Raw genomic sequence first — 15,840 nt, 5'->3', positions numbered from 1 at the left:
TCTTTCTGGCTAGGGCAGTAATTAACTGAAATTTTGCCTCTTCCATTTTAGCTTGACTCTTCTCAAGCCTTTGCACTTGCTGGTGACCAAAGAAGTTTGCTTCATTTAATTTATAAATATCTCATATTTGTATTTTGTATCTTGCCTTGGGGAAAAAAATGAAATTATTTAATTAAGCTACTTTGCTGCAGTGTTTAACACATTGCCTTTCTCCTTGCCTCATGAACAGAAATGATTTTGATGAAAGTATGCATTTGTTTATCCTAATAGGATCTTATTCTGGAACTCACATTTTGTGGTGCTGCAATCTCTGATAGAAAATAAAGGCATATATATTTATGATCATGATATCTATTATTTCAGACTAGCACTTCTAATATAGTCCAATATGCATCACTCATTCTGACTTCATTGTCAACCACATAACCTGCTTTCTTCCTTTAAAATCAATTCAATGTTTTGTCCAACTAAAAAAAGTTTTCATTTATTTTTTTCCCTTTCCTGAACATATGCGTATAACCTTTAACCTCCATGCTTGATCACTCCTTAACTACAACAATTATTATTATTTAACAGCAGACTGGACCACCTAGGAGAGTTCGTTCCTCAACTGTCACTGGTGGCGAGGAGTCAACGGTAATAACATCTTTATCAAGGCGAATGTATCTTCCTCTCCATCCATTTTCTTCTTATTTTTCTTCAGAGTGCCTGCCTTGTAGGTCTTCTGCCGATTATTTAGTCTCTGGAAAGCATTCTCCATGTAACTCGTGTATAGATGTCTTCTTCCATGTTGTGCCTTACTTGTGAGGTTAAATTGCTTTTTCCCAACATTCAAAATAAACCTTGTGTTTGCTGGGAAAACATGCCTCTCAAAAGGCTTCTTTGCAGCTTCTTATACCAAAATTCGTAGAAGGAAGTGAGAAGTTAAACATGTATTATACATGAAGAAAAATAGGTTCTGTGGCAGATCTTCTCCCCATAATCCATAGTTTAGTTCGATGGCAAATAATTGTCAAAACTTCAATATGCTGAGAAGAGCCTGTATGAATCCTGCTTTCTTGCACTAGATCTAGCAAATCATAAAATGCGAGAACAATGATAAATTGTAACATAAATGGAAATTTCAAACAGTAGACATTAGAGAAGAATGGGATACCTAGTACTTTACCATTTCTAGTCCCCAAAATCAAGTGATTTGAAAAATCTAAGGAAAAGATCCTCAGGTAGCATACAAATGCAGCCAAATCTTATAGGCGAGGAGAGTCAACCACCAGTCCATCTGGGACAAATGGAAAAGTGAATTAGTGTTGGGAAGAAATCAGTCATGGCAGTTGGAAGTAGAATCATAATGCTATAACTGTGTAGAGTGAAAGGACCTACCCAGTTGCTTATCTCCTTCTATTTCATTCTGTTTACATCTACCCAGACATTCAACCAGGCTTTTTTAAAAAGGTATTTGCTGGGCCTCTACCATTGTAGCATTTCCAAGTGACCTGTAAAAACAATTATGGTTGCCCAGTGCTTGTGAGAAAGACACAAAGGGAAAAGTTGGCAATAAAAGAAGCAACGATGAGTGTTGAAAATAATTATAGGCTTGCACTTTGTTGCAGGCTGTATGTTGCTCTTGGCATGTTTAGATCTTGGTCTTCTTAAGCTACAGGTGCACAATTGTTTTTCAACTTGGCTTCAAGTAATGTATGTGTTGTAGAGTAGAGAGAGTACAATCAGCCCTTGGTATCTGCTGAGTTTTGGTTCCAAGAACCCCCTTGGATACTAACATCTGTGAATGCTCAAGTTCTGTTTTATACAATAGTGTAGTAAAATGGTGTCCTTTGTTAGATTTCTTTTAATTTTATATATATATATATATATATATATATATATATATATATATATTCAAGCCATGAATGGTTGAATCCATTGATACAGAATTCTTGAATATGGAGTGATTGCTATATTGCCAGTCAGTCGAAAGTAGCTTTCATGGCCATAGTTGTGTCTCCCGGGGCATCTCCAGCCTTTTGAACAGGATATTAACCTCCATTGTTATGGTCTGCTGCCTAAAATCAATAAAGGACAATACAGGACCTCTGTAATTTGGGTAGCATTTTTAAAAAGGAAGATTTATGGTATATTTCAAGAGCAAGCTAAAATTGTATTGTACCTTGTATAAAATGGAGTATTTGGACATGATCATTTTTTACTTCATTTCCCCTTTTCATTAAATATGATAGTGTAGGAAATGACATTTGTGGGTGTGTGTGCTGGGAAAAGGAGAATTATTGAACTAGGAATAATATGTTTGTTATTAAAATGTGGGTTCATTTGGTATTCGTTGTGTCTCTTGGGTTTTGTAAAAACCCGTATATATTAGTCATCTGAGTTGCAAATTATTTGACTTTTAAAAAAATGTTAGGCAGTTAAATTATTTTCTTTCTCTCCATCGCAGACATTAAGACCTTACTAGCACACTGTCTCATCAGCTTGAAATCTTTGGTGAATCTAGATATTTTCCCCTAAATTGTGTACATTTTATTTTATTTTATTTTGTTAATAGAGCTGAAGGGCTCTCAGGACTCCCCCCCCCCCCAAAAAAAACGTATTTTTTCCGTTTACTGCAACTTATTTTTTTTCTTTCCTGGATACTTAACACAAACCAGTTGTCAGTAGCTCACAGACTGACACAACTCAACTTTCAAAAGAACTGGTAGAGGAACTAGTGTCTGATAGGGACTTTGTAGCCAATATTCATTAGGGAAGTTAGCATTGATTTTGCACAAATTAGTGAGAAATGCACAAATTGGTGGCAATTGTAAGCCAGCATCTCCATACATCTTTATGGTAGAGATAAAGTTGGAGCACAAGATGGCACAGTGTTGGAAGAAGAAGAGGAAGAACTCATTCTTACCTTTTCAGACAATACTGTTTCAAATAGATCGTTAATGCATCTTTTGCTGTTAGTAAATCCTGGCACTTCAGTTTAATCTTATGTTGCCAATGATAGAAGCCTAGGTGATAAGGTGTGCAATCAGATGATAAAGTGTGCAATCTAGAATTTTTGTTTGGGATTGGGGGAGCAAATGATTCAAATCCAAATGCACAGTTAGCTCCCAGGTTCAATGTTTTTTGGACTAGCCTACTTCTCTGAATTGTAGTGAGGATAACATGGGGGAGGGCTTCCTACAAGAAAGCTGAGACATTAAAATGAATGAAACAGTATGCTCAGATATTTCTAAATCTCATGCATTTAGAACAGGATTTCCACATCTGAAAGTCTGTTTGATGGTTAATCAGTGTATTTTGATTCAGAGCTACACAGGCTTGATCATTCCAGCAAGGCAGATATTATTCACAGGTCCTGTAAAGGTGGTTCACAGAGGACTTGTTTTTACTACTTTTCTGAGAGTAGTAAAACTGAGAAAATAAAAATAAATATTATACATGATTCAAAGAATGACTAGTCAGTGAAGCCTAGGTGAATTAGTTTGTGGTACTACTAATGGCTGTGTATTGATTCTGTCCAGTCTTCTTGTAGTCGTCGTCTTCTTTTCCTGTTGTCTGTCTTTAATGTCTTTAATGAACAAATTTAATCTTCAGCAAGGATTAAGCTGTTTCTGTCATCCTGGATGTGTTTATAGTCTTTGCTGATTTCAGCACACAGCAATTTACTTATGACTTCACCAATCACCCTCCCGGTGACGGAACCACCAAATCTTATCTGTCTGTAGGCGAACCTCCTTTAGAAGAAGAGATGCACCAATGCACATCTTCCAGCGATATTGCTATAAACATTGCTTTTGAGAATGATTCCTGTCACAAAGTAACATTTTGGTAATTTCTTGTATAAACAGCCATCAGTGGCCTATGTACATACTACACCGGGCTTACCTTCGGGCTGGGAAGAGAGGAAAGATGCTAAGGGACGTACTTATTATGTCAATCATAACAACCGAACCACAACTTGGACCCGGCCTATTATGCAGGTATGAATCTTGCTATCCTGCAAAAGCACTTGGACCATAGAGAATACATGGATTCATGTTCCGTTCCATCATTGTGTCAGTTTTCAGGATGAAAGCTTTAAATAGGAGAAGGAAATCACTTCTATCTGGAAAGATAGTCACTGTTTAAGGCAAGGTACGAGGTACAGTATATCTCAAACCTGCCAGGTTTGCACTGTAACACTTACTGTTTCTCGTTCTAATTACATCAACACAGGTTAGGAATATATCTGGGTCTTTGCAATAGAAAGATGTGCTAGCTGTTAGAGTTGTATAGAAAAAACAGTTTCTGTGTCCCACTTTGTTTAAAGTATCATCTAGTGGACAAATGTGAACATATGCAATTATAAGTTAGTACTATTGTAGATATCAGCCTTTGCAGCACTGATTGGCCCTTGCAACCTCACCCTTCCTTGAAGCAAATTTACTCCTTAATTGCAATTTCACAGTGCTAATATTAAACTTTATTAAAGCTGGCTGAGATTTCTTGTAAATCCATCAAGTGCTGGTGGGCTTCAGATCTGGGTTGAAGGGGAATCCAGTTATCAATGCCAATGACTAATATAAGTGCTTGTTAGCTGCTTATACATCAGTGTAGTTGTCCAGCCAGGAGCTGTGGGTGAATCCTGCAGCTATAACCAATGGGCAACTGGCCCTTTCCCATCACAATCTTTGATTTGCTTACCTTTCAACAGTGGTCAGCTTTTTGCCATTATATAACCTCTTCTGTCACATTGACTTGCTTATTCTTAGTTGCTGCTGCATGAAGAGCACGTAGTAGAGGTCAGAGAGATGCTATAGTAAGCTAGCTTATGCAAAGAAACCATATTCAAAGTACTCAAAAGCTGCACTGTATAATTAGACCATCAGGACATTAAAAGTTTTGATAAGCATATAATATAGCTAGTAAGGGAAGAACTGTGAATCAGTTATGCAGATATTCCTTTTTCTTAATACTGTAGGAGTTGGTACCACCATTCAAAAAGTATGTTCCAACAGTTTGCAGGGGAAATAGTAAAGGTAAAGGTTTTCCCCTGACATTAAGTCAAGTCATGTCCAACTCTGGGATGTGGTGCTCATCTCCATTTCTAAGCTGAAGAGCCAGTGTAGTAACCTCTAAGGTTATGTGGCCCGCAGGGGAAATAGGAAACCATTAATCCATATGCTGAACCTTTTGGACCCTGAAGTTCAGATAAATCTCATAGAAATGGCATACTTTAGTTTGGGTAAACCACATATAGAAGGGTCCCTTCTGCCCATCCCATCCAAATCTGTTAGTTTGATATGTGTGGATTTAGCTGTTCAAAGATTTGATTGAAATGTTCTCTCTCAGAATCTGTAGGTCCTCCAACATGACTCTATGGTCAATGTTCTCCAGAATTTGACCATAGTCATGTTAGAAGATCTTGAGATTCCCTAGTGAGAACACTTCTATAAGGATCTCTTGGACCCTAGTGCTAAAAGATTGGTTTTGCTCATGAGTTTTCACTTTCACAAGGGTCCTGTTCCTCTAACCTCAGCAAATGTGGAATTTGAGCACTGGATAAACTTACTATCTAGATGCTATGCCCAACAAAATTTGACAAAATAGTTATACAGCCTTACACTTTCAAATAGAAATACAATGCTTTAGGATATATTTAGAATCCTCCTGAGAAGTAGAACATTGTCTGTGACAATGAGGATTTTCAGCTATGTTGTTTTTCTGAGATAAAAGTGCACTCTCAGAAACATTCATTATAACTTGTTATAACTTTTCAGTTGTGAGTTTTCTAAATATTGTATCATGAAATAGCATGGCTTTCAGCAAGGAAGGTTGTAACATGCAGCTAACTTGTGTTTGCCTCTAAAATAGCTTGCAGAAGATGGCGCAACCGGGTCAACCTCAAACAGTAACAACCACCTAACCGAGCCTCAGATAAGACGGCCTCGTAGCCTCAGTACTCCCACAGTAACATTATCTGCACCACTTGAGGTGAGATATTCTTTCCCAATTAACAAGTCTTTACATTTCCCTGGATTCATATTCTGTTCATCTCGTGGTTTCCTCGTTTCCGTTTTTCAATCAGTTTGTCCTTATTATATAACATCTTTGGACTTCAAAAAGTCATGTTGGCCCCTATAAACTGTTCTTTTCCCTATTGCTGTCTATTTTGTACCATTGCAACTTTTTGTTCTGTCCAATTCTCATGTCTTATGGTTTTGAGTTTTTAATCATTTCTCCTGTCAAGTATCTTCTTCCATCCACAGTGCTATCATAGCTTCATATTAGATTCATTCTGCAATTACTTCAACTCTTCCACTTCTTCAGAAACATACTTAGAAATTGAACTAGGTTTTTTAAAAAAGACATGTTCCACAACTGTTTTTGGTTAAGACAGGGCTATACTTTGTTGTAGTTGTGTTGTGTCTGTTTTGCTTTTATTTGTTCGTTTGTTTCATGTTCAAAATCTGGTGAAGATCTACTTTCTTTTTCGGAGGTTTGGAGTTTTCCTTTTCAGTATGCTTGCTTTCTTTCAGTATTATTTATCAAGCTTGAGTTAAGAGTTTTAAGAAGATGTATTTGGTAAATGCAAGCAAGTAACATGACTGTATTCTAAATTTACCTACAACAGAAACAAGGAGGATGGCTGAAAAATACATGTGTGAATGTCTAATATTAGTTGTAAATGGTCTAGTGCATGAAGATCAGAATATGTATAACAGCATGTCGTGCTATATTGTGTTGTAGACTTCTTCATTATGTTAATTTCTTTATTGCTCAATTCTCTTTAACTCTATAAAAATGTTTTTGTGTTTCTGTAATGTCATGTAGTTTCTGTATGGTAATGTAATGTCATGTAGTACAGAAGCTATATGAAATTACAGAATTTTCAGCTCTATTGTGTTTTGGTTTTTAGTCATCCCTAATGAAATCATATGCATGTCTACTCAGCTGCAAGTGTAATTGTTTTCAGTGGAGCTTGGGGTAAAGGTAAAGGTTTTCCCCTGACATTAAGTCCAGTCATGTCCGACTTTGGGGGTTGGTGCTCATCTCCATTTCTAAGCCGAAGAGCTAGCATTGTCCATAGAGACCTCCAAGGTCATGTGGCCAGCATAGCTGCATGGAGCTTACTACATGGAAAGTATGTACCGGATTGTCATAAATGATATTCAAGGACTGAAATGAAAAACTGCAGTATTTGCAATTACATGAAGCCAAACTTTCAAGTATATCCAATATTTAAATATCATAGTGCTTTGAATACAAATTTCCTCCTTCTTGGCAGGGGGTTGGACTGGATGTCCCATGAGGTCTCTTCCAACTCTGTGATTCTATGATTCTATGGCTCTGGTTATGTAGATCAGCCAGACAAGCTATTACAGAAAATATAACTTGTCTGTAAAACATTTGCCTCCATTTAACTTTTATTTAATTAGATTTTCAACACCAGATTAGGTCTTACCTTACAAGGCAAGCAAGATAAGTTAGCACTTAGAAAGGAACATCAAGAATATCCAGAAGAAAGTGATCGTGAATCTCTTCTGATTATTTCCCAGGCCAAGTAAACCCAGTGAAATTCATGTGTCATCATAGATAAGCAGGCAATCCGAAGGCACATACAAAATACAATAAAATAAAGCATTAACAAGGTAGAAGGCAATAGGGCTGGAAATATTATGAATATGTTTTTTAAAAGAACACATCAGCTCATGATGGACAAAGCAAGGGGTTTTTATTTAGGAACCCCATGAAGGAAGGTTTCTTAGAGACATATGCCTATACTGGCATCAAGCACCTCATTCCTCTTAGCAAATGGATGATGAATATATGCCCATTCCTGGTAGCTCACACAGACACCCCATTCCCCATGTCTCCATAAACTCTCTGAATAAGTCATCTCCATGAGGTGGTTTATGTATTTATGTATCATAACTAGTAGTTCTATCTCCCCACCTATAACTCCTATTGTTCTTCCTTGTGTTTGCACTTCCAGACAATTACTCTAAGTCAGTGTTTCTCAACCTGTGGGTCCCCAGATGTTTTGGCCTTCAACTCCCAGAAATCCTAATAGCTGGTAAACTGGCTGGGATTTCTTGGAGTTGTAGGCCAGAACACCTGGGGACCCACAGGTTGAGAAACACTGCTCTAAATGAATGTCATGTGCTAAATACCTCTCATTGATATATCTAGAGCACAGGATATGGTTTGAGGGTGTATGATGCATCCAACTTACTGCAACTCACCAGCCTTGTTTGTTTATCAGTCCTTGAATGGGAAACTGCCAGGAACCTTATGGATGTCACCTTGAGCTCTGTGGTGGAAGAAACATGGGTTATACTGTAAATATACAAAATAAATAAGCATAATGATCTATATTTCCAATATATGTAACTTTCTCCCGAGCATACGTTTATTCATGTGCATCCTTAATCTCCTTCATCTTCATTTTGTGTTCCTCCTCACATCCCATACCTATGCAATAAGCATCCTACATAATATACTATACAAACTATACCATCAGGTAAACCGTATTTGTATGGGTCATTGATTCTTGTGAAGGACAGGGAGGATTTCAGAGCCCTGGCACAGGTGCCACTACTGAAAGCCTGGAAATTACTATCCTCATTACAAATAACAACTTTGGCATGATTAAATCTACTTAATAATGTAATGTAATGATGGATTACATCCCTCCTTTTGCAATATAACTGGTTTAATCACTTTTTATCATCATCAGGATACGCATCACATGACTGAGTTGCATTTTGTGTCATATTCCAGTGATCATACCATTTTCGCTTTTTAAAACATAATTAAAATATATCGGCTACTTCCAGATAATTGGAAACTTGGGAGTTTTTAAACTCCCAATAACAGCAACTGCTGGATGATAGGCCTGAAATTGTAACTTAATGGTTTTTTCGATGTTAGCTTTCTACATTAAAAATCTACCTTGCCTTGGTTGCCTTTTTCCTTCCTTGTGCTTTTATTTTATGTTTATCTTCTGCTTTTTCCAGTGTTGAGTTAGAATTGCACTCATCAAGTGCAGCATTATGCTTCTTGAGATGAAACAGCCTGATGCTCTGATGGCTTGAAGTGTCAGTGCTGTGATTTTCTGAGTAATGGAATTGCATTTGGGATGTGGAGAGATGAGGAAAGTGTTGGATTTCTGGGCAGCTTCTCAGTCCATACCGAAGGAGGTGCATGCCTCAACCTAAGGCAAACTGTTCCAGCATAGTGTACTGAGGCTAGAAACCAACCAATCATTCTAGATGAAATGACATTGTGTGCTCACACAGACATCACAGTGTATAAGACAATAGAGATAATGGCTAAATCATGTGGACTTGACCTTTTAGCTGCTGCAGAGAGCCTACGATGATGCATGGCTGGGTTTTCAGAGGAAGTAGTGCATTCAGTCGTTAATGCAGCTCAGTGGGAAATGTGATTTTCCTCTGGAGTTTCCAGGAGATTTGGAGATGTGGACAGCTGAATCTAGCCTGATCCATGATCAACATGTTCAATAGACCCACCATATGTCTCCAGCCACAAGGAACCCCCTTGCTGAGGCTTGCTAATGATGTTACTACTGGTGAGGTCACATCTGGGTACCCAGTCATGCAACCAAGAAATGTGATGCCACCAGCAAGCCTCAGCAAGGAAGCTAGCTGCTTTGGGGCACCAATGCAACTATGGGCATTTGTTGGATACTCAAACGACTCCAGGGATGCTTCCAGGCTGCATCAGGACAGCTCCAGAACTCTTTACCCCAGATTAGACATGTAGACAAGGCCAGTATCTGTTATTTCTTTCCTTGCATTCCTAATGAAGATCCATGTTTAACCCAATACCATTTATACCCCAATATCGAGTGCTAGTTGTGATTCTTAATGCTGTTCTTTTCCGCAGGGACTTCTGAAGGAGTCTCCGGTGCGAAGAGCTGTGAAGGACACTCTTTCTAATCCACAGTCTCCACAGCCTTCTCCCTATAATTCTCCAAAACCACAGCATAAATTGACACAAAGCTTCTTGCCTCCTGGATGGGAGATGCGAATAGCTCCTAACGGCAGGCCTTTCTTCATCGACCATAATACGAAGACCACAACATGGGTAAGAGGGATACTTTCACACAGTTTTGAGGCACTTGTTTTATTCCTTCTTTTTTTTCCCCTGACTTTATAAAGATTACCCAAAATGATGTGCAATAAAATAGGTAAGAACAGAGTGAGAACAATTTTAAAGCCAGTTTTAAAAACCAAGGACTATACTGAAGAATATTATTTTGCCTGCCTGATGGAAGGAGCTAGGCCAATTTCCCCTGAGAGACAGTAAAAGAAGTGAAGTGATACTACAGAGAACTATGCATCCTGGTTGTAATAATGTTCTTTTCTAACATAATCTTCTTGGAATGATTGAATAGTTCTTTCAGCAACAGCTTATATCAGTTCTTCTCCTTTTCTTATAGACATGTGTTCTTTTGCCATCACACCCTAAATTGTACTTTATGCTGAAAATGACCAAATTCATCATCTTTTCCAGTGATAAATATGTCAGTGCAAATGATACTTCAGAGAAGTATTAAAGACTGATGACAGCTCCCCCACACCCAAAACTGTAGAGTACATTTGGAGTTTATTTTGTACTGTAGTTATGTCTCTGACTGATTTAATTGAGCATTTATGTGGGGAGTGAGGGAATTATTAATGTTTAGAACCCACTCTGTTCAAATGAGTTATGTTATCTAAACAGGTAATGCCTTGACTTTATCTAGGCAAAGTTCAACAAAATTTGTGCTGTTTTGCCATTTTCCCTGATCTATTTGTTGTTCTCATTTTGTCTGACATCCAAGTAAAGACAAAGAACTGTTGGGTTGCTCATATTGTATATTTCAGCCATTATTTCTCATGTGCTTAATAACATATCTTCAATTATTATAGTTATACAGTCTGTTTATCCTCTCCCCTCCAAGGGTTTTCTTGGCTGGCCTTCTTGGGTTGCTTATTTCTCGAGATACTTAGGAATTGAAAAAGGGATGTGCATTTTGTTACATCTTCACACTTCATAAGGAATCAAATTTAATGTCAATGCAGTTAGATGTTATTGGTAATGGCCAAAATCAGAAAGATACTTGTGGTGTAGTGATTTGATTAGGATATTGGGAGATCAGTGATGAATCTCCACTTGGCCTTGGAAACCTACCGTGTGACGTTAGCTAAGCTCCCATCTGCACTGACCATTTAATGTAGTTTCAAACTAGCATTGAAGAAAGTAGTTTCATTGTGCAGATGGTTGTTGCACTCCAGGCCTGGGAACACCTATAACCACAGCACCACACAGGAGTCAAGAATATAAGCAAACAGCTTATTGTAGAAACACATAGAAAGTATAGGGGGAGGGGGGGGGAAATCAGGAATAAAGAAAGTAGATGTATAATCCAAAAAGGTTTATCAGTGGGTGATAATGCAACAGGAATCCAAATGTCTCTTACAGATTCAAAGATAATACAGTCCAGGAATAACCCAAAGTCACAAGAACAGTCCACAAGCAAAAAGTATACTTAGTACAACTTTAGCAGGAACCCCAAAAACAGGAATATAGAAGCTCCCAGAATACTTGAATCCAAAAGCAAGGCTTGACTTGAACCAAAAAACAGAGAACTCAGACCCAGCTTCTCACTTGAATGCTACATTGCCTGAGCCAAACCTTAAGTAAACAATTTGCTATATAATAGCCAACCATGACAACATTGCATTTCCTATGAATTCTCTCCCCAACTTTTCCACGCAAATGCTCAACCCTACAATGCCTATTTTCTGTTCTGATCTGTAAATGAAGACCTTTGTTGATCTCCGTAGCTCCAGGTATTTTTTCCTGGAGCCTTCTGTATCACTTAGTTCTTCACTTGATTCCTTATCTAATGTTGCTGTTTCTGGCTCCTCTGACTGACCTTAAAGCCCTGCACTTTCTGAGTCAGATTTTTTTATGGACAGAACTGTCATTCCCCTGACTTGAATCTTCATCACTTCGAGCCCTGGGAAATCCTACAGGCAATCCCACAATCCTCTCTAAAGCATCAGTGAACCCATCAGGCTCAAGTTTGAAGCCCAGATGGTGATTTCACAAACTAAGAACCACTGATGTGCATTAAGGACTTGATTTCACACACTTCTATGGGACTTTGTTGTGAGGCCACCACAGTTTGAAGCTAGTTTAAAATGGCCAATGTAGATGGAGCCTTCTCATCTCAGAAATCCCTGTCAATTAGGGTTATCATAAATTGGAAATGGCTTGAAGGCATATAATGACAACAGTTTAACAGGTCACCATGCAATTGCTAATTTTCTGGAGAGGTAGTCTTAAAACGGCCACAAGGAGCAGATCTAAGACTACCTCTTACTTATGTAATTTGTATTGTCTCCCAACACAGGACCTATTTTGTATCTGCTGATTAACTTTGTATATGGTAATGAAAGTGTACAGTTTATGTTGTAATAGGTTTCAAGAGCATTCTTTTAAAATGGTTTCACGCCTAGTTTATATTAAATGGCAAAAGTAAAAAAGCATGCCTGCAAGAGCCCAACTGCTGTCTTTCTGGATGCTAAGAACTGATTGATGAAGTCATTTTGCTTGGGGAAATATACTGCAATGTTCTTACAGCAGCGTGCTTGTTGTTACAGGAAGATCCTCGGCTCAAATTCCCAGTCCACCTGCGGCCAAAACCTGCTTTAAACCCCAACGACTTGGGTCCTCTCCCTGTAAGTCTTTGTGATACACATTTGTATAGATGCATCTTCTGTGCTCACTGCATGCATGGGCAGATCTCTGTGTGATGGTAGTCACGTGTTCTGTTTCTAGTTCTAAAAAGCTTCCCTGTGAAAAGGACCAGGTTCCCCTTTCTTAACAGCATTTTGAAGTGGCCAGACACTGATTGCTTGTCTGTAAAGCCAACCCATTTTGCAGCAGCATACACCACAACAAAACAGCAACAGTTCAGGGTCAAAGCACTGTAGTCTGTTCATCGTTAGCTCTGCATTTTGGGTGACGGCTATCAAAACAAAAGCAATAAACAGGCTTTAATCAGAGGGAAGAATAGCACCTGCCATTAGGGAATATGGGTAATTACATAAAGTATTATCTGCTTGCAGGTTTGTGAAAATTGTTGTCTGCTTTTTGGCTTAGCGTTCATCTGTAAATTAAGCCTCTGAATTTCAAGTGGGGAATAATGCAATATTTCCCTCTTAGAGGTAGACGTTTTCTAGGATCTAACTCATAAACTAAACGATTCTGCTACATTCCATTCTATCCAGAATAGAAAAGACAGCATTGTTGTTTTCCATGTTCTGGATTTCCCCAAATACTTTCTTTATGCCTGATTTGGTACCTTGCAAAAGTTTCTACTACCATATTTCTATTAGCTATGATGGTTGAAACTGATGTTTTGCAATCCAAAACATCAAATAGGCACAAACATGTAGAAGGCCACCTTCAACAAGCATTAAAAAGCTGCATAAAACTGATCCTGTCCATGGGTTTATCTGAGGTCAGTTTTTTTTCCCGGCCTTAGACACCCTCCCCCCCCCCCCCCCCCGGTGATGTTAGATTATAACTCTAAGTGCCCCATTTCAGTAGCTGTGCTTCCTTGGACTGATGGAAGCAGCAGTCCAAAACCATAGAAGGGCACAATTATGGGGAAAGCTTTTCTGGCCCAGCATTGTCTGCTTTGGCTTCAACATATAGGCTCTTGCTAGTCAAGAGATCTGTTTTAAATGGAGATGCTGTGGGCAAACTCTCTAATTCTCTCAAACTGGCATTACCAGTGGCTGTGGTGAGTTTCTGTTGAAAGCCGTCTTGTCCAAAACTAGAATCCTGGCAGTTCTCAAGCACCAGCAAGATTTGTACGAGCTTAGGAAAGCTTCCCACACTTTTCCCCAAAAACGCCTGTGTCTGCAACCCATCAAGCTCAGTATCTCCAATAGAAACATAGCTGTATTAGTCTGGAATGTCAGTATGGAAAGGGATCTTATAGCAACTTAGAGTACCATAAGCTTTTGTTAACTACTTCATCAGATGAAGCCTTTTTCCCCAGAATATGACTAAGCCTACTTCTTTGGAAGTTGATAGCATAACTATCACAGGCTAAGTCTGAGAAAATATCTGAGAAGCATCTGAGTAAGTAGACTTAGTCCATGAAAGTTGTGCTACCATCTTCATTGTCTAAGTTAGTCTCTAAGGAGCTACAAGATCACTTTGCATCCATTTTAGTAGTTATTACATTCTCAGATCTTCTGCTGTGAGTCCCAATAAATTTATTTATCATCTTCTCAAAGTTGCACCTGTAGGGATAGAAACAGAGGAACCTGTTTTATGTATTGATTTCCTAGCCACCCTCCTAAGAGCTTAGGGTGAACAACAATATTACACAAATGATCTAAAATAAATAAACCATAAGTCTCAAAATCACAAAATTGTACATTTAATATTGCAAATATTTAAAATAATATTTCCTTAAAAAAATACTATTTATGTAGTTTGGCACTATGTAAGATTCTAAAGGATCTGTCTCCTGTAATAAACAGCGGTTCTTTGGATTTTCAGACACTGAGTTTCTTTTGCTCTTTTTGAAGATCTCGGTGATTGAAACTGAGACCTTTTGCATACAAAGCACATACCCTACCTCTGAGGGTCCATCTACACCAGTGATTCCCAACCTGTGAGCCACGGCCGCAAGAACAAAAATCTGGTCTGCAAACCTCCTTCCTCTTTATTTATTTTATTTTATTAATTTTATTTTTACTCCTTTCCACAGAGCTGACCAATGCATTGGATAGACCACATCAGCTCCAGATTATTAAATATGGTTTTCTGTGGGGGAACAGATGGTGACTACTGGATGGCATGTGTTCTGTTTCAGAAACTATAACTGATGTGCCATTTTCTCAATGAGCATCCCAAATAACCAAAACGTATCTAAAGTTGACAAAAACTGATTTGTAACCCTTTTGGTACTGATCCTGGAGAGTGGTGTCTGGTCAAAGTGGTCCCCAGTCAAGTGGGCCCTGGTCAAAAAAGGTTGGGAACCACTGATCTACACTATACAATTTCACACCACTTTAACTGCCTTGAAGTGAAGGAGAACAAATGCAAGTCCTCAAATATTGCTTTAAGTTTGAATTGACCAGAAAAACAAATGTTTCTCCCCCGCTCCCCAACTAGTCAGATAGGATGGTATGCAATCTATTGTCATTGTTTCTGGGCATTCTCCAACTACCCTTTTTCCTGATTCTTATTTCTTACGTCCCATACCTTACTGATGGCTGACACATTTCCAAGGTAAAATACAGCATGTGTATTGTGCTGTCACGAGGACATGAGAAACTTCAAGAGCACTGAAAACTGGAGTGATGTAGTAATAAAGAGCATGAGCTACGAACCAAAAAATCCTCATCAAAATCTAGTCACAAACTTATAGATACATGAAAACCCCACACCATTCCCTCAATTTTAGTGCCACATTTGCACCATCAAAGTAACGGCATTGACTTGTCTTGTATAGTTTTTGTCAGATCTGCTGAGATGGTAAATGTGAAGTGAATATTTTAATGTACTACAGAAAGACCACATGTTATTTTTAAATGGCAAAAGGCAAACCAAGATACCCTTCAGGTATACTTCTCCCATTATAGAAACAAGGATACAGATCCTATATCACATCACCTCACTCAGCATTTTTGAAACTGTCCATTTTCCCATAGTGCAGGGATGGAAGGAATTTATGGCCTCCAAGATGTTGTTGAAATACACTTCTCATCTTGCTTCATTGATAATGCTATCTGCAGTTGATGGGAACCTTAGTCC

The 15,840-nt window shown here is 38.4% G+C and overlaps 1 protein-coding gene across 9 annotated transcripts in view; it reads left to right on the top strand.

The window, feature by feature from the left end:
* The window catches only part of NEDD4L (NEDD4 like E3 ubiquitin protein ligase), a 304,699-nt gene that overhangs the window by 249,082 nt on the left and 39,777 nt on the right, over positions 1 to 15,840 (top strand). For 4 of the 9 annotated variants that reach the window (XM_060761329.2, XM_060761328.2, XM_060761320.2 and 1 more), the window contains 5 exons: positions 577 to 636; positions 3,852 to 3,983; positions 5,857 to 5,976; positions 9,895 to 10,095; positions 12,663 to 12,740. In XM_060761329.2, coding sequence (XP_060617312.1) covers positions 577 to 636; positions 3,852 to 3,983; positions 5,857 to 5,976; positions 9,895 to 10,095; positions 12,663 to 12,740 — 591 coding nt within the window. The remainder of the gene's footprint in view (positions 1 to 576; positions 637 to 3,851; positions 3,984 to 5,856; positions 5,977 to 9,894; positions 10,096 to 12,662; positions 12,741 to 15,840) is intronic. The other 5 variants (XM_060761330.2, XM_060761323.2, XM_060761324.2 and 2 more) reach the window with 3 other exon arrangements.

Source organism: Anolis sagrei, chromosome 2 (genome assembly GCF_037176765.1).
Source record: "Anolis sagrei isolate rAnoSag1 chromosome 2, rAnoSag1.mat, whole genome shotgun sequence".
In the NCBI taxonomy this organism is placed as follows: Eukaryota; Metazoa; Chordata; class Lepidosauria; order Squamata; family Dactyloidae; genus Anolis; species Anolis sagrei.
The sequence above is the reverse complement of the archived record's forward strand: the minus strand, read 5'-3'. Positions and strand labels throughout refer to the sequence as shown.